The sequence below is a fragment of the Eretmochelys imbricata genome, chromosome 1, assembly GCF_965152235.1.
Source record: "Eretmochelys imbricata isolate rEreImb1 chromosome 1, rEreImb1.hap1, whole genome shotgun sequence".
Classification (NCBI taxonomy): Eukaryota; Metazoa; Chordata; order Testudines; family Cheloniidae; genus Eretmochelys; species Eretmochelys imbricata.
Window position 1 is genome coordinate 234,707,043 of NC_135572.1, and position 19,899 is coordinate 234,726,941.

The 19,899-nt window shown below is 43.2% G+C and overlaps 1 protein-coding gene across 2 annotated transcripts in view; it reads left to right on the plus strand.

The window, feature by feature from the left end:
- Positions 1-7,603: 7,603 nt before the first annotated feature.
- The window catches only part of KIAA0930 (KIAA0930 ortholog), a 134,749-nt gene continuing 122,453 nt past the window's right edge, over positions 7,604-19,899 (plus strand). For both annotated transcript variants that reach the window (XM_077825553.1, XM_077825546.1), the window contains exon 1: positions 7,604-8,161. In XM_077825553.1, the coding sequence (XP_077681679.1) occupies positions 8,017-8,161 (145 nt within the window). In that variant the 5' untranslated portion in view covers positions 7,604-8,016. The remainder of the gene's footprint in view (positions 8,162-19,899) is intronic.

Consider the following 19,899-nt stretch of genomic DNA (forward strand, 5'->3'; position numbering starts at 1 on the left):
TCTTGGCACCATTGAAGGAAGCGGTAAAACTACGATGGACTTCAACAGGATCAGGATTTCATCCCTGGATTCTGTTCCCAGCCTTGCTTTGTGACTTTGTGACTGTTCCCAGCCCTGCTGTGTGACTTTGGGCAAATCATTTCATTCTTCTGTTCCTCGGTTTCCTCAATTTATAAACAGGGCAGATTTATTATCCCCAGTGTCAGGGGTCTTTTGAAGATAAATTAATTAATGTATACAAGGTGCTGAAAATCTATGGTGATTATTATCATAGAAAAGCCTATAAATATAGAAACAATTCAAATGAAAAGCACTATGTGAGCTCAAAGTATTATTAGAGCTGGTTGGAGGGGCGGGGGGTGGAGACAAAAATGTTGCAATTTTCCCCTGAAATTTGAAATTTAAAATATGTCTCTGTAGCTGGTCAAAAATGGAGGGGAAAAATTTGTGAAAATTTCACCAAAATTTTCTTGATTATTGTTTCCCAAATTCCAATTTTTTTGGACTAGCTCTAATTATCCTCATCAGTGGGAATGCCATTTATGTTGGAAGGGCAGAATACCTGAGCTGAGATCTACCACAAGGATTATAAAGGGAAAAAATGTACTTAAAGCTTTTGGAATGTTTTCTCTTCTATATACCTGAAGCAACTTGGGGGTACGGAGTTTGTCTTCCTTTGTGTTCCCTAGCGCAAGGGAGGTTTGAGGCCTCTAGGTGAGATTGTAGAACAAATAATAATAATCTTGTGAATATATGTGCAATGGAAATTGCTGGACAGGCTGTGTTGGAAAAGGAGTATTGAGGAGTATGTTGGTAGCTATGTCCCACAGCAAAGCGGTTTTGAAGTTTAGTATTATTTCATTGGTCCAGTACTGTACAATTCCAATGTACAAGACTCGTATTTTTAGCCCTTGTAAATGGGCAAACATCTTAGCCACAATTCATCACTGGTGCAGCTCACCATTGGTCGTAGCAGTGGTGAAGACAGGGCTCCTTGTTAGCTAACCTTCAGGGATTCACACACCCATTCTCGGGAAAATTCCTCAACATAACACAAATTGGTGCAGCTCTTTTATTTTGCCTCATCTAATCTATCTCTTTAGATACTTGCCTCCCCTTCTCTCAACTCTATATTATCTGAGCAGGTAGCGATGATATGCTGGTAAAAATTAAAATTCCAGTGCCCTATTTACACGAGTGCTCCCACTGTCAAGTTGCTCTGATACTGTAATGTTGGGAGATTTTCCAAGGCAAAACTAGCTTGTCACTGTGATGGGTTGGACCCCCCCGCCCCTTCTGGGATGCCACCTGATGTGCTAGGGTATAACTGAGCCTCCCCTGCTCAATCAGCCTGGGTTCCCTCTCTCTGCTTTGCTGAATTAGGCTCTCCGGCTACTTGCAGCACACACACGGAGGTAGGTCCACACCCCACTGCAGACACAGACTGAAGTCAGCTCGTCTGAGAGGGCTCCTCCAGCACTCACGTGCCCACCTCTTTTGGCAGACAAACCCAAAATACTACTGTCTTGCACTGTATAGAAATATTTATACAGCACAAGGTCATAAAATTCGCCCTCTTCCTCAATTTGAAGAGAGATGTGCACAACTTCTTGCCGCCCCCCCAGTTAGAAATTACAGAAACTGGGTTTAATAATAAACAAAACAAATTTTATTAACTACAAAAGGTGAATTTTAAGTTGTAGCCCAGTGGGCTAGTTTGCTTTATTATATTCACTGCTTCTGTAGCCCAGTGGGCTAGCTTGCCTTCATTATATTTACTGCTTTGCATTATATTCAGCAGTAATGCAAAAAACCTACAGGCCTCCTATCCTGTAAGACATCAGCTTCAGCAAGTTAGCATAAGGTTTGAGACCTATGATCTTTGATCAGATAAACGGCCCAACGGAAAAACCCCAAGTATTTGGGGAGCTGAAAATAGAGTTTAAAGGGAAGTTTTGACCACAGGTAAATAATTCAACCACAGAAGTGTCCTGGCAATGAACTGACATATCTATCTATCTATCTATCTATCTATCTATCTATCTCTTTTCTTATAGGTTTGATTATTTGTTTTATTGTAATAGGTTTATATTAGGGTATATTTTGGCTGTAACACAAGGGACCTGCCAGCCACATCCTGTATGGTGAGCTAAGGCAAAATTAGCATACATATGTCTGGGACCTTTCACCTAGCTAGATGGAGCTAAAGCATAAGGTCCATGTCTGATGGCGACCTTTAAAACAGAGGATGTGTTAAAGCAGGTTGGCATAGGAGCTTTCCTAAGTTCATACCCTTTTAAACTTAACAGGTACACCACAACTTGGAAAGAATTGAAATAACCAGTTAGGACAGAAATAACAAATGTGTATCTAATCACAAAAGGGCCATGGTAAATAATTGACGTATATAAGTTGAGATCATTGATATACTAACCTATAGGAAAAAGACACTCCAACATTAGTGAGGTAAGGAAATACAAATAAGGAGAAAGGGAAAATCCCCTACTGAATATGCATCGAACATAACTGTGTCAGCGTAACATATTATAAAAGTGGCATCCCAGCATAGGGGCGGTAGGAGAGAGAGATGTAGTCCTTGGGAGGTGCCAGAATGATGGCCACTGGTGATGATGGGGAAGGTGATGGTGATGAGGAAGATGATGGCTAACGTTTCAGGTTGTTCTACAAGCGTTGGTATGAGTATATGGATTTGTAGATGTACATTCTGTAGTATCTCTGTCTGTCTTACTAAGTTGCGGGTGTTTGCGATTGTGCTAAATGTATTAATAAACTATATTTGTAAATATATAAGAGTTCCTGTAGTGTGAGTGATGCTACTGTGCACATCAGGGCTCCCAACTATATAATAACTTAAATAATACTGGGCCTGATCTTGGGGCAAGAACCTGTCAACCCTCAAAATGATAACTGTGTATTTTTATATACATAATCTAAGATCAGGCTGCAAAGTGAATATAAGAGATAACAGACAGAACAAAGCAGATTACTGAGCAAATAAAACAAAGTATGCAAGCTAAGCTCAATATACTTAAGAAACAGGTTACAAAATGTAATTTCTTAACCTAAATATTATTTTAGGCAGCTTGCAACGTTTCTGTGGTTCAGAGTTCCAGTTATATTTCCTTTCAGATTGGACCCCTGTCTCAGTCTGGACTCCCCCACCCCCACCCTTCCCTTCAGGTGGCTTTCGCAGTCTTTCTTCTTGGGCAGACAGGCCACGGAGAGGAGTCCAACTTTGCTTTCCTCCGCACCTTTAAATAGGATTTACATAAGGCAGGAATCCTTTGTTTCCCAAACTTGACCTCCCCTGCTCCTTCCCTTCCAGTGGAAAGTTACAAGAAGTCCCAAGTATTTTGGATGGAGTGGACACCAAGGCTTCAGAGTGAAATCTCCAGCCCAAACTGCAACTTCTAAGCAGTGTCTATAAAGCTATTTTTAGAGGGCTAGGGCAAGCCCCATTAGCCTAAATCTGTCAACCAGGCTGGGAGGCTTGCTCTTGCTCGGTCCAAAATACTGTGTAGCCGTACTCATGGGCACTTCTGAAAATTTTACTCTAATGATCTGGTAGTTAAAAACATTTAATCCCTGTCTACATTACACTTTAGGGTTAAAACCACCTGCCTCCCGTCTATGCTATAGCTTCCTTTGCTACCGCTGCTGGAGCAATGCCAGTGGGGGATTATGGATACGACGTTTGCTTGCCTAGATAGTCTTAGGTTACACTTACCTCATAGGCCATCACCAGTGGTGTACAGGGTATGTGTTGCTAAGCAGGCTATGTCCACACTGTAGTGTGTAGCTATGCTTGACAGTGAAAGGCTCTGGCAGTGGGAAACTGCAAGCCTTTTCCCGCTGCCTCCCCCTGCCAGATCCTTTCCCTGCTGCTGTGGAAGGGAACTAGTGACTTTCTAACAACCCAATTTCCTTTTGAAATTCCTCCTATATGTCACGGTCAGACTGGTCTACACCTCTTTTTTCAGTGAGGTACAAGGCAATCATCACAGAATAGTTAGTTAAATCTAAAACAAGAAAGTATTTCATGAAGTCTTCCAGTGCTACGTGGTGCAAACTCCAATTAGCAGTCCTGACAAAATGAATAAAAAGCAGCAAAGACTCACCCATACTGGCACCTGTGCCAGCATCTTCGACTTTTTCCTGATGCTTGATGTACTTTCTCTCCAGCCTTGCCAAATTCAGTTTATAGGTGCACTTCTTGTAGCATATAAGGTGCCACTGAGCATGTGTTTAACCAGATCCTCCATGGCCGTGGTCTCCAAAGATTCAACTACTTGTCAGTATTCATTATGTCAGTATGACATTGTATTTTCAAAATTTCCACCAACTGGAGAACAGGGACCTGGGAGCCGGCAGGCAATGAGTCCCCCTGCCATGTCACCCTCTGTGTCACCATTGAAATTATGATTCTGTAGATTTTTAAAAGTCAAAAGATACCTCCCTCACCTTTCTAACATTAACCTGTCCACAGAATGAGATTTTACTACATTATGCTCCCAGATTAAATGTCCTGTCTCAGAGGCCAGGGCCAGCTACGTCAGATATAAGTGCAAGAAGGCCCTTATTAGAAACTTATTCAACAAACTGCCCATCAGATTCAGTGAAGCAGGAGGGTTTTGTATACCTTAAAAATTGCTTATTCTCCCTAATGTAGCGGTGATACAAATGAAAATATTCCTTTCAGTTCTTAGGTTTAGTGGAAAAATTTGATTATTGTGAAATCAGAAGTTGAAATCTTTACAGGTGGTATTTTGCACTTTTTGCTGGCCTAATTCTGAAGTCAATGAGTGTAGAAGTAAACCAGTGCTGAGCACTTTTAAATATTCCATTCTATAATTTCACACTGCCTTTCATCTTGAAGTACTCCAGATATTTTCTAATCTATCAGTCAAAATTTACAGTAAAAAACTACACAAGGTAAATGGGAACGTTGCTTGAGAAAAGACTGCAGATGTAAGTTTGGTATTTAAACACACCACAAAGATCACTTCCCCACTGACACACAACCATGTGTGGAATGGAAAGCAGCAGAAAAAGTGGGGGGCTCCATCATAGTCCTCAACCGTGATAACTCCATTAATGAGGCCAACCGGCAACTCTCTGACACCACGTATTATAAAGAACTCAAAGAAAACCCTATGCCACAGTTTACCCAGGAATATAAGGATATCATCAAATCCTTCCACAAACAACTCCGAGAGAAACTCTACAACCTCATCTCCTACAACCCCCACACTCTTCCCCCCACTCCTGCCCAGGGACCTTCTACCTGCTTCCCAAAATACACAAACAAGGGAACCCAGGCAAACTCCTCATATCTGACCACGGCACTGTTACTGAAGAAATATTAGGATTCATAGAAATCATCCTCAAACCACTTACCACACAAAGGGCCACCTTCCCCCAGGACACAACCAACTTCCTCCGCAACATTAACAACCTCCCTCAGTACACTATCCTTGCCACCATGGATGTCACCTCCCAATGCAACGACCAATTCATCTCTGTGCAGAGGGCCAGCCCAAAGTCTATGCACCCCTTAAGTCCAAATTAAGCCCTCTCACAAGTCCTTAAGAACCCTTTAAGACTCATTTAAATTAAAGTAGTTCTGAAGTGGGACATGAGAGGTGCATAGGCCTTGTGATGACCTTCTGCACTAGGGAGAACCTCACTGAGTGAGAAAATGTGGAGTTGAACTGAGCAATATGATCAAATGTTTTCACAAGTTAATTCTTCGATACCAGACACAACAATTTTGTTTAGAAAATTATCACAAAAGGCTATTTGGCCTTCAAGAGTGTTAGTCAGCTAGCTCATCTGTGAGCTCTGTGGGTCAGGGACAGTCTTTGTTGATTGTCTGCATGGTGCCTAATGCACTGGGCCTGTGATCCCACTCCACACAGTTAACTCTGGATCTCATCTTGCAAACGGAGGTCAGAGGTCTCCAGGACTGTGAAGGCTGTCCCCATCATGCACCTGGCAATGTAACCCCACAGCCAACTCATAAGAGGAGGATTTCTGCCCTTCCTGGGGCAGGGGGCAGGTGGAGAGGCACTGGGCCCTCCTGGTCCTTCTGCTGTCTGGACAAAGAGGATAATGTCCAGGTTCCAGTGATCTGGTCCAGCAGCAGTGAAAGCCCCTGCTGGGCTACTGCCACACTAGTGTCAAGGTCTGGTTCTGGAATGCCCTAGCTGAGGTGCTTTCCTGCCTGGTGCACCAGGGGCAGCTGCTGCCAGCTAGTTTCTAGCTTCAAGTGGGCCAGCTTTGCCCCCAGGAGAAATTATTCCTTGGATTCCTGAGTGGGTCCTGTCCCTTCCCGCTGGTGTCCCCAGAAGAAAGGGGACTGGCTGTGTAACAGGTTGAAAGTTAAACATGCATATATCTTTGCAGAACTGAGGCCTAACTTACCTTTCTGAACTGTGAATGTTGTATCTCCTAGTCCCTAGTAAGTATACACAGTAGAAACTCACTAGTTCACACTAATGCCTGGAAATTAATTTACAGAATAGTGACTGCTGCCAACTGGCCAGTAATCCCTGTCAGAACTAGCAAAAGTACTGACTGACAATGGGTGTCAATAACAGATGCACCTGAAGTGGGACTGAAATATCCACAACTTTAGTTAGGTATAATCCACATGTATATCTACACTAGAATGTTTAGTTTATTTTAACATGCTAATTAACATGTTAACTGACAAAGACAGTACATTCTAGAGTAGATAGGACACAGTCACTTACTGCATGTTTGGTCTGTATCGTTGTGTTATTGTTTCCTGGCACTCCCCTATCGGTGTGCCTGTAGACTTCTATCATCTTGTCTTATACTTAGATTGTAAATTCTTTGGGGCAGGGATTTTTTTGTTTGTTTCATGTTTGTACCATGTCTAGTACAATGAGGGTCATGGTCCATAGTTAGGGCTTCTGTAGTCTACTACAAAATAACAATAACTGGAATGTGCCATCTTGTTAGTTAACCTCTTAAAACATGATGGAAAATTCAACTCTAGATGGAGCTTAAGTTTAGCGCCCTTTCAAAACCTATGAGTGAATCAGTGCAGCTGAACACAGCTTGGCCTTGGCTAAGCTTGCAGGTAAACACCAGGTTTAGCTGGCCCCTTGTTGACAGCCCTTGTCATGGATTTTTCCAACTGTAGACAGAGCCTAATTGAACAGACAGGACAGAGAAGCAGAGAAAACCATGGCAGTTTGCTTTAAAATAACTGTTTGAAGCTGCCCTGGCTTTGGAAATGTTAGAACAAGTCCGGAAGGGAATGGATTAATGGCCAAGAGGCAGTCAAAGGGGTGCCTCTACCACCTCGGCCAGCGCCTTTACTTCTAAAGCTACATGCAAACGCATATGGTCAATTGCACAAGCAGAGAGACAGAGAGTGAGGGGAGGGATTTCAGCTTGTCATGATGACTTCAAACAAACTCCACCCTGCAGCCCTCCCCGCCCCCTTTCTCCTTGTCACACACCGGCTCCTTGCGGTCATTGGTGGGAAATTGCCTGATGCCTCTTTAAATCGCCTCTGCTGGCTCCTTGTTTCAGGAAGTGTCATAGGCAAGCAGCCCCAGCTCTCCGGCTATGGGAGGCGGAAGTGCCTCCTAGGTAAATTGGAGCAAATTGCAATCGATCTGCAGCCGGGTTGCAGAAAGAAGCGGGGTTAACCCCGGTATTTCCAGCGGGTGGATGAGAAGGACTCGGAAACTTTCCAGGGAGCTTTGGCATTGCAAAGGGAATAGCCCTCCCCCACCAGCAGCACCGCCAACGGCAGGATCGGGATTATTATTATTTTCTTAAAACGTTCTCGTCTCCTAAACCAAAAAGCATCCGGCCCCCTTCTCCCCGCAAGTCCCTTGCCGCCCCCACCATCTGCCTAGGCGCTCGTGTGTTGTGTGCGGTGGGGCGGGGAGGGGGCAGTCCTGCAGTCTGAGCTCGGAGGCAGACTGAGATGAAATCATTTGCGGTGGCCCTAGCATGGCATCTCTCAAGAGTTTCGGCCGGGCTGGGCAGAGACAAGAGGAGGAGAACGGAGAGCTGGACCGATCGCTCCAGCAGATGCTGCGGGCGATAGTGGAGGAAAGGAACCGCATTAGCATCCGCCAGGAGATCAGCGGGCTGGGTGAGTCCCCAGGGTGGGGCCCCGGGGGGGGTGGCTGCTGCCTCCTCGTATCTTCGCCTGCAGAGCGAGCCGGGGAAGGGGAGGGGAGGGGAGGGGGAGCCCGGTCCGCAGAGCCAGCCGCGCGGGAGGGAATAAAGTTAGCCCTTTGCCTGGCGCCTCCTGCGGCCAGCCCGCCCCGGAGCGAGCTCCGGCTGCGGGGCGGGCGGACACGCGAGGCTCGGGGAATGCAAGGGGCTGTTTGGGCCCCCCGCTCCCCGCCCCGGGCTGGGTCTCTCCCACAGAGATCACATGGCTCGTCCGGCATGCGAAGCTCTCCCCTAACCGTAATAGCCAGGACTCCAGGGCAGGTTAGAAAGGACAGAGCTCGCTTCTGTTCCTCTAGCATCGGGATATTTGCAGGTCCCGGTTAGCAGTGGGTCTGTTGGTCGGTGGAGCATTTCCTAGAGGTACAAAGAGGCTGATTTGGCGGGGAGTGTTTCTGGTAGCTTACTACTGTGGCCCAATATTGAGAAATTCCTTGTGATACAATAAGGTAACAGGTTTGAATTACTGCATGTTGTGTAGTATGTGATTTCCATAGGCTTAGTATACCACACAAACTCCCCTCCCTCCAGTCCCCTCCTTTTTTTTTTTTTTTTTTCCTATCACTGGGTGGTGGTTAATGGAAACCGAAAGTCCCTATTATCAGAAGAAATGGGTATCTGCTTTTGTATATGCATTGGTTAAGTGATGAAATAATCACATCATGTAGAAACAATCCACTGCCGTCTGTAAGAGAGAAACAGCATTTATCTTCTTATCTCTTGGAAGAATGGAAGCTTTAAGATGAGCAAAGCTAGCTGTGTGCCATTGCTTTCCAGACTGCAGTGGGAGTAGGAGCTTTTTTTTTTCTCTCTCTCATAAAAAGCCTGTAGACTACATCAAAGTCTGTTGGTTTGTAATATACTGCTAGCCATAATTGCTATTGGGAACCTGTTGTGTGCTCTAGGGCTATCGTACTGTTCCAGAAATGGACCTAATTTTACCCTAAGTAGGCAAAGAACTAAAGAGATCAGTTCACTCTATTGTCTGAAACGCCCTTGGAGGAAAATGGTCAGAAGGCACAATATGGATAAACTCTTTTTTTTAAAGTAAAATAAATATTTTTTTTCCCCTGGATCTTGGAACACATACCAAATATACACTTTTTTCCCCCCCAGTTCTTGAGATCACATGGCTGTCAAATGATTGATGCCTTTTATGTAGCTTTTTTTCCCTTATGAATCAGACACCTCCCTTTTCGGAGTAAGTGATTTCATGCTGCTTGCCAGGGTCTAGTAAGAGCACAATGACTTTTTTTTTTTTAAATCAAAAGATTTTCTTCCCTATTTTTAGCTACTTAGTATTGACTAAGCAGTAAATATTGAAAAGAGCTCATGTTAATTGAGAGGAAATAAATATTGATTAATCCAGTAACTGGGGAAATGGGCATGCTGTGAAATAAGAGTCCAGGGTTGAAATCTGAGTAACCTACAAACCTGAATGCAGTGAAATTCTTCCTTAACCTAAGTCTCTCATATTATGAAGTCATTTAAATCTGTGTAGGTTAATGGATAGAAGCTATGACCATACAGTATTATGAGTACTAAGACTAAAAGAAAAAACAGCTGTTATTCAACAGATGTTCCTGATATGAAAAACTATTTCACCCTTATTTTAAACATAGCTTGAAATGGTATTTGTACCTTGGCCCCAATCCTTTTATGAGCTCCATGTGGTTGGACCCATGTACAAGTACACAGCTCACTGCAGGATCAGTGCTCTAGATTGTAGATCTCTGAAACATTCACAGTCTTCTTTTATTTCCAGGTGGCCTAGATATGTGGTTGACCTTCCTCAACACACATACAAGGCCCCAGCACTCTCCATTTTTAAGTCCTTCTTAAATACTTACTTCTATTGTGCTACTTATAGTGAATCTCCTTGACTTGCATAGAAAATCCCTTTTGTGTTCTTCTTCCCTGACCTTTGTATTACCTGTGCATGCATCTGCCCTTATGCTGTGATCTCTGTGGGGCAGGGATCATCCCTTATTGTATGTGCTTCATACATAGTGGGTGCAGCCACAAATAAATAGGATAATAATCATTGCTACATGTTTGTACAGCAGCTAACATAATGGGTCCCCAAACCCTGACTGTAGGCTCCAGGTGCTACTGTAAGAGAAATAATGGACAATTACTGATCAGCATTTGGTGGTTTGCAGTTTTTATTTGGCCTATTTATTTATTAGTAGTAGTATAAAGTTAGAGATACTGCAAATTAACTTTGGGTCTGATAGTTAAGTTTGTTGAAAATGGGGACTTATAGTAATAAAAATGTTGACTTTTTTTTTTTTTAAAGTTGTAGCCAAAATGTTGTTTTTTAGTTGGTGGGAGGGAGATTGAAACATTTGCTCTGTAATAGTATGAATCTCAACACTATGATTCCGCAGCACTGTCTTGAGCGAAGTCCCATTGCGTGAGCTTGGGCTGATTGTATGAATAGCACTTGTTGGGAATTTTTTAGCTAAATGTTTTATAATCAGAAAATGCTGTCAGCCTCCTCTGTCCCCATGGCTGGGGGCTCACAGTGGGAGCCCCTCCTTGCAGGCTCTGGCTATCAGCTCTGGGTGGCTGCTTCCTGCCAGCCTGGGGAGTGGGAGAGGGGACCCCACTGCACCCTGGGGAGGGTGAAGAACCCTAAGAGAAGCAGAGGTGAGTTTGGAAGGGTTGAACTATGGCCAGGGGGCTGAAGTGAGGAGGTGGGGGCTGATAGGGTGGGGGGCTCTATTGCTGGTGGGTTCTGAGCAGATGGGGTGAGTGCTGGGAGGGTGAACTGAGGGCAGCAGGGAGTTGTTGGGGTGGTGATGATGGAGGGACTGAATTGAGGAAGGGTTGTGTGGGGACAGAACTGATGGCGGGCTGGGAGACAGGATTAGTTGTTGGGCAGGAGATGGGTAGATGTGGGGGTGAAAGCTCCTGTAGCAGAGGCCAAAATCGCCTTATACAGTACATGTTGGATAGTAGGCAACACTGATTGTCACATGCACACATCCTGGGGATGGGCAGGGGGGCATCAGAAATCAGGAGACTGACCTAAAAAACACAATATAATTTTTTTTTAATGTCATGATTTTTTTGTCAGTCTCCTGATTTTGGGAGGGGTGGGGGGAGGTGTCCATCTGATGATTTTTGATCTCTTGAAATTGGCAATCCTGTATTGGGAACGGATGGAATTATATAGTGCTGGGAAAAGTGAGAACTCTGAATTTAAGGTGGAGAAGCTGAGGAGATGTGATTTTAAAGATAGTCTTGAAGCTGTGTTTTGGAAGGAGGTTAGATGGGAGAGGAAAGGACAGCAAGGAACAAGCCTCAATTTTTGAGAGAACGAATAGAGCATGGATATTTAGAACAAGAGGCACTCGGCTGTCACTCTGATAGGTGCTGTATAAGATCCTAGACAGATGAGAATTAGTGCCTTGGCATGAAGGCTGGAGATGGAGTGACTCTTAGACAGTGTGCAGAGCCAGGGCCGGATTTACACCTTATGTGCCCCAGGCACAGCATCTTCAACACCCCCCTGCCTACAGCTGACCTTTGTGTTTTCTGTAAAACATGAAACAAAAAGAAATATAAACACAGGCTCTCCAGGAAGGCATGAGACCCTCTGCTACATACAGCGCTCTTAGCCCGAACTGGGGTGCAGCCCACCCACCCCTGGCAAAGCTGGGGGGGACTGTACTTCTCCCCAGGGTGAACAGTCCCCAGGTGTCTTCCATCCTTCCCGCAGCCTGGCGCAGCAGCCGTGCTCTGGCTCTGTCCATGCAAGTGAATGGGGTGCTGGCCATGTCCTACCTCTTCCTCCCCGGCACGGGGTGGAGGCAGCAGGGCGGCCGAGATTGGGAAGAGTCTGGGACACTCCCAGCACCTTGAGCAGCCGCCCACCTGGCCATGGCTCACAGCGCCCCCAGGCGGGCTGACTCGGATGCTCACCCCACACCAGCCCCACATGCTGGGTGGCCACCAACCCATGCCAGGAGCCCAGCCATCCGCAGGGGAGCTGTATGTATTAACTTTTTAACTTTTAGGTGCCCCTAGAACACTGGCACCCCAAGGCACACGCCTACTGTGTCTAATTGGAAATCTTTCCCTGTGCGAAGCCAGAGCCTAATTCTGCTCCCACCATTGCCAATGCAGGATCCAGCCTTTCATGCAGGTTCCCTTCCAGCATAACGTAGCACGACCCACCCTTTACTGCATCTTATAATCCTTCCTGTAAGAGTGCTATAAAAAACCTCCTGGGCTCTCAGGAAGGTGATTATATCTGGCTGCTGCCTTATGGAGAACAGTAATCCAGGGTACAATTCCAGGACCAAGCTCCTTGGAGGTAAATAACCTTTTTATGGCAGTTCATTTAAAATTCCATTTAGTTTGTTTATTAGAGCCCCATTCATGCTGTTGTAGTTATGGGCCTGTCACGCTTTCCATTGCAAACCAATATTTTCAGGGAGTTTATAACTCGGTCATAAAAATTAGCTTCAGGTTGGAACTTGACAGACATGGTCTTTTGTTGTTGTTTTTATCTATCTCTTGAGCAGTTGGGTTTTGTGGTTTCTTTTCTTTCTTTTTTTTTCTTTTAAAAAAAAAAATGTGCCCAAAACAGTAATAGAGGCTCCTGGAGTTTTTTTTAGGATGCTGTCCTGCACTATTAGAACTCAACGACAAGGCTGTCAAAAAAATAAATGTAAACTAAATTAAATTTTACAGGTGATGAGCATGTATTGGAACCTGTCATTTTACTGTCCTCAAAAATTTGGCCAATCCCTTTTCCCAGAGGGGATGAATGAATATACATGTATATACAAATCCCCAGTAAAAGCCGCTGAACCAAAGGGATGGTAAAGAACAAGGGCCAAGAAGACTTAAAAAATGGGTGCCTAAAATTAGGCTCCTACATTTATAGTGAGGCACTAAATAAGTAAGTGGTGCAGTTTTCAAAAATGCTGAGCATCCAGTTGCTCATGCTTGGCTTCAGTGGAAGCTGTTCGGTGCTCAGTCATTTTGAAAATGAGGGTCTTATTTAGGAGCGGAACTATGAATCTAGGAGTTTAACTTTTTAAGACACCCCTTTTTTATATATATATATATATATATATATATATATCTTGCCCAGTGTCTCTCATGCACACTCCTCTGTGGGAGTCTTTCAGTGGTTTTTGGCACCTAGATATCATGGTGAAAGACCCTTTAGTATAAATCTCATAGATGATCAGGTAATCACAGAATCGGAAGGGACCTCAGGAGATCATCTAGTCCAACCCCCTGCTCAAAGCAGGACCAATCCCCATTTTTTGCCCCAGATCAACTTAACAAGCCCCCTCAAGGATTGAACTCACAACCCTGGGTTAGCAGGCTAATGCTCAAACCACTGAGCTATCCCCTCCCCCTGGGCGCTGGCCACTACTTTGTAATTAAGGATGAATTCCATTTTGCTAAAGCAGGGATTCAATCTCTTTGTAATGGATTAAAAATACAATATAGACTCATAGACTTTAAGTCCAGAAGGGACCATCTTGATTATGTAGTCAGACCTCCTTCACCTTGCAGACCAAGTCACCTGACCTAGCCATTCCTGTAAGACCCATAACCTCTGGCTAAGTTACTGAAGTTCTCTGTAACTTGTATTCTTTTAAATCAAGATTTGAGAATCCACCATTTATTTTAGTTCAGACTAGCAGGTGACCTGTGCCCCATGCTGCAGAGGAAGGCAACTGCCTTCTTTCCCCCTCCTCCCCCCCACCCCAGGGTCTCTGAGAATCTGACCTGGGGGAGAATACCTTCCTGACCCCAAATAGGGCAATCAGTTAAACCTTGAGCATGTGGGAAAAACCCACCAACAAGACATCTGGGAAAGAATTTGCTGTAGTAACTCAGAGCCCTTCTCATCTATTGTCCCACTGGAGATACTTGCTACTAGCAGTCACAAATGGGCCACATGCCATTGTAGGCAATCTCATCATATCATCCTCTTCCCTAAATTTATCTTTACTGAATTTGGAGCCCATACTCTGAATGCAGAATGAATTTTCTCAGAATTTACAAGGCAGTCTGTTAACTCATAAAGCAATTAACATCAATTAAAAATTGAGTCCTTTAAGAAATTCAGCACATGTGTCAACCTTTCCTTTGTTGTGAATGATGAAGCAGTAGTAAGGTCAGAAGGGATCACTGTGATCATCTAGTCTGACCTTCTGTATAGCACAGGCCACAGAATGTCACTGAAGTAATTCCTATTTGAACTAGAACACCTCTTGTAGCAAAACATCCAATCTGAATTTAAATTGGTCTGTAATGGAGAATCTATCACAACCTATGGTAAATGTTTACTGTGGTTAATTCCCCTCACTTTTCTAGCTTCAGCTGCAGTGGAATAAATATAGACAGGTGAAACTTTTCACATAGGTACATTAATTGAAGTCTTGCACGTAGGCTATATTGAAGAAATTGGGTTGTAATAAAGCAAAGTTATTAATGACTGTTGTTCCAGTTATGATTCTGTAAGTCGTACAGAATCTTTACCCAGACTTTACCCAGGAGGGCCACATAAACCTAAGCACAGCCTTGGGTAGGCCAAACAGATTCTACATATTTTAATAAGATTTAAAGTCACCTGTACTGATTTATAGTTCAGCTGGTTTCATATGTATTTAGATAGGTTGTTCCTATGTACAGTATTGTCTGTTTACACATTTGTGTAAACTAAAATAATGTAAACATGACAACAAAACGCTAATGAATTGGCAGTTAGTATATTGTGCTGAAGCAGACTGCGGGCCTTATGAAATGCTCGGGTGGGCCATTGGTTGGGCATCCCTGGTATAAGTGACAGGGAAAGTCAGGTCACCAGCTCAGAAAACTCTTAAGTACAGTCATTGTGATATCAAAGGGAAAATCAAGGGGGAGGATCTCTATGAATCTGTTTAAAATCCTCTGGTGCCCCATTGGGAAATGACCCTGCTTTCCTGCAGTGGGCGCCTGGAGGGAGCAAAATGTAGACCTGGGTAAAATTTTTCTGCCAAAACTTTCTTCACTGAAAAACACAAATGAGGTTCGACTGAAACATTTTGAGAAGTTGTGTGGGTTTTGTGAATTGTTTCAGTTAAATTTTTTTGCAGAAATGTCACAGTTAACCATTCTGACATTTCCAAAATGGAACATTTTGATTTTTTCAGGCTAGATTCACAAGGGGGCTTAGCACCATTTGGAAAATGATGGCAATGGTGTTGATGCATGCCCCCCCTCCTCCGCTTCATGTGAGGAGCCCCAGGTTTGAATCCTGCCTCTGGAGCAGGGCCTTGAACACAGATCTCCTGGGTCTCCCACATTGCAGGTGAGCCCCTAACCACTGGGCCACTGTGTATAAGGGGGCACTGCTGCCATCACCACCTCAGTTTTGTGAATCTAGCCCTTCATGTCCTTTGCTTTTATTTTAAAAAGCTTAAAAGCACCCCACATCAGAATGAAACATTCAACCTGAAACATATTTTTCTAACTTTTCAATTTCCCAAAAATTCAGAAAGATGTTGGTTTCAGGTTGACCTGAAACAAGTAGAAAGAAAAAAAATATTTTCAGAATTGCTAGCAAACTGAAAAATCAGTTATTCACATACTTCTAGTGAAGTGTAGCAAGCTTCATTCTTGCAGGAAGGTGCAATTTGCTTAGGTTTTAGCTGAACTATAACGTGATTCCACAGAACAGTTTGGTCCCATCTACCCAGGAAAGACAATGCTATAACACACAGTCAGGGCGCTATCCCGGATATGGTAGACTTTACTCTGTAGAGATGTCAAGTTGATACTGAGCAGACTAAAACAAGTGAAATTAATCTAGTTTCATTGCCTAAAGTTAGTGAAATACAAATGCATCTATGGTGAAAAATAAATTTTAAATTCTTAATCAAAGGTCTGAATAACAGAAGTAAGGAAATTTTAAGGGAGCCCTTTTTAAGAACATGGTTTTAAAATTCTGGTTTTGTAGGTTTAAGTGAGTGTCTCTTGGCCTGTTGTTGTAATGTTATGCAGGAGTTGAATGTCTGAAAAGTAGAATACTCTCTCCCTCCCTTTCAAAAATCAATTGGAGATGAAGTGAAGGTAATGGAATCTGAATTGCTTGAGGGGTTTACATAAATCTGGGGAAACAAACTCAAGGAGGTTTTTAAAAATATATATCTTTCAGGTGAATGTGTCACTTTGCAAAAAGACAGAAATATGTTACTGCTGCTTAACCTCCATTTTAGTAATAAGAAATTGTCCCCTTTAATGGGGACATGCCTGCAGTGCACGAATAGAATGAGGAGACAGCTATTGGTGCTTGTAGCTGTACTCCACTTGATACATATCCCAGAAATACTGTTTGCACTGCTATCTTCCTAGCTATGGCTAATTGTATCTGTCACAGAACACGATGTGATGAGTAGTTTTGTTTCTCAGCATTCATACAAAAACACTGCAGAAAGCTTTCTAATATAATAAAGTGGCCCAAATTCAGAGAGGAGTTGGAGAGGGTGTGACAACATTGTTGTCCAGTGCCCTCAGCAGGTAGGTTAATCAGGTTGGACTTTGTAGTCTTTCACCCTTTACTTAGTGATATAAGCACTATATACTGGATTGGGAATGGCACTGGTTTTGGTGCTGTATAGTAGCCTCAACCTCAGGCACTCTTCCTTCTGGAACTGTTCATTGAACATGATGGCTTATGTCCTCTTGTGCCTTTAGCTGATTCTCCAATAATCCTTGGAGTAGGTATAGATCAGTCCAGACTTTCTTGTACTTTAGTGTTTTGGCATCATTGGAGCCTTGTTCTGGAAATCTAGAAGGGATTAACATGGGACCTGCTCACGAACAATGGCAGATTGACAGCTCTGGAGACAGATTTTCATTTTGTCCAAAGAACATGCATAACATGGGCCAGAGTAGAATCTTACATTGCTTACATGCATCAGCCTTGATTTGGAAGGACTGTCTCCAATAGTGAGAGGGTGGTTCATTTTCCATGTCCACTCAAAATGGTGCCTCTCTGCTGACCCTACCAGAAACAAGTGCAATCCATGGTGGTGGTTTTTGTGATGTAAACACATGAACTAGGAGCTGGACTCAGACCACTGACTTATGTCACGATAACCAAATAGGTTTCAGATAATAGTGTCTTTATTCTCACTTACTACTGACCGGAGTTGGATTCAAACACATCACTTTTAAGTCAGACTCTGCATAATATTCATCACCATAGATCTTCTGTGTGCCAGGCTTCTTAACATCAACAGATTTTCAAAGTTTGACACATCCCTACCTATTGCAACCTCCTTTTCATCTACCCCAAAGAACAGATGTGGTGACAGCTCTTCTAGAGGCATAGATTCCAAGGCCAGAGGGCACCTTTGTGATCATCTTGTCTGACCTCCCATATAACACAGGCCAGAGAACTTCTCCAAAACAATTCCTCGAATGGATCCTTTAGAAAAACATCCAATTTTGATTTAAAAATTGTCTGACGGATAATCCACCACAAATGTTGGTAAATTGTTCCAATAGTTAATTATGCTCACTATTAAAGTGTATACTTCATTTCCAGCCTGAATTTGTCTAGCTTCAACTTCTAGCCACTGGATTGTGTTACAGTTACACCTGTCTCTGGTAGGCTGAAGAGCCTATTATTAAATAATTGTTCCCCATATAGGTACTTAGAGACTGTAATCAAGTCACCCCTTAACATTCTCTTTGTTACGCTAAATAGAGCGAGCTCCTTGAGGCTATCACTGTAAGGCATGTTTTCTAATCCTTTAATCATTCTTGTTGCTCTTCTCTGAACCCTCTCCAGTTTATCTACATCCTTTTTGAATTGTGGATGCAGTATTCCAGCAGCAGTTGCACTAGTGCCAAATACAGAAAAAATAAACTCTTTTCTTGTACTTGAGATTCCCTTGTTTATGCATCCAAGGATCATATTGGCCCTTTTAGCCATGGTGTCGCACTGGGAACTCATGTTCAGCTGATTATCTGCCATGACCTCCAAATCTTTTTCCAGATTCACTGCTTTCCAGGATAGAGACTCCTTCCTCCCCCCCCACCCCCACCCCACTAACTGTCCTATAAGTATTCTTTGTTCTGAAGTGCCCTCAGAATTCTTACGATCAGTGGTGAGTTGGTGTTTTTCCCCCCGTTCAAATGGATATGGAGGATAATTGTATGTGGAAGTAACATCATTCTTTTCAATGAACAGATCCAGTCAAGTGCATCTTAAAGGGCTTTGGGGAATTGTTTTTATTTTCCATAAAATTCTCCGTTCTCTGTTCCATAATGAAGGGTGTGCAGTGTAATTAAGTAATCTGTTTAGAGACTATGGGTTTATTGTCTCAGAAGGGTCACTCATGGTTAGCTATTGCCTGAGTGAATTTCTTCTGACCAAGGTGAGTCTTATGAAACAGCAAACTCATCACAATGCAACTTATAGCTAAAGCTCTGTGTAAACGAGGAGAGTCATATATAATCAGAGTCCAGCTTTACATTTGCCATAGGACTGTTTCAGGGGTTGTTTTTGTGAGAAAATTCATTCTAATTAATGATGGCCTGTATGGAGTGACCCTTTCTCTTAGAACAAGAGTGCCCAAACATTGTGCCACCAGAGCACCACATTGAAATACCAGAGGGCCACATCTTACTTGCATACAATGGAACTGACTACAGGCATCTTTAATACAGAGACCACAGGTCCCATTTACAGTGCTCTTTCTTGGTCTGACTGGCTGGGGTCCATACTGAAATTTATAGTTTCCACATGGGCTGCACTTCTGTATTAAAGATGTGGGCAAATTATTTTAGATCTCCATGGGATGCACTTCGGATGCCTCTGAAATGTCCCAGGATCTGAATTGTTGCTATTTAGCTTTTTTACTTGTTATTGGAAGGCAAATGCTGGGTTGATTTCAGATGTTGACAATCAGGGTTCTGAATTTGTTGAATTTTAGAAATCCTAAATAAGAACATAAAAAGCATATTTTTGTCCCTTTTGACAAAATTCCCTTTTGGGGAATTATTCTTTCATTAGCACTACATACTTTGCTTTAATTTAAAGAAAACTAGTCGGAGTACTGTAATATACCCTGAAATTGTGATGGAATAGTCCATATTTAGTGTTCCTTGCCCATTGAAGTGTTAGTGGGAGATTGTATCATAACTATCCTAACGGACTTGATGAGTGTCACAGGCACTAGGCCAGTGTAGGAGGTGGTGGCTGGGGCACCACATCAGGAATAATAATAAACCTCCCCCCCCTCACCCCACCCAATAAAAACCAAGCAAACTAGGGTGAAGTGAATTTTTTGATCCTTGTTGACCTATTTTTTTTTAGTTTTAGTTATTATTTGTTTCTTTTTAAAAGCAGCACTTGTAGATCATCCATATAGATGGACCCAGTCTGAGAATATGGATCTGTTTGGGGTTGTCCAGATCTTTGGTATTGATTTAGGCCAACCTTGTGCATGAGATTTAACAGGAAATGGAACAAAAGTCCTTCTGATCGGGTTTGTTCCAGATGGTGCTGGGGGAATTAGGCACAACACTGATGCTGAGCAGACCTGTATCTCTGTCAGGACACTGTATATGCACCCCCTGTATATGAGGCAACTACCTTTGCTGTGAGGTTGGACTGGGACACCATTT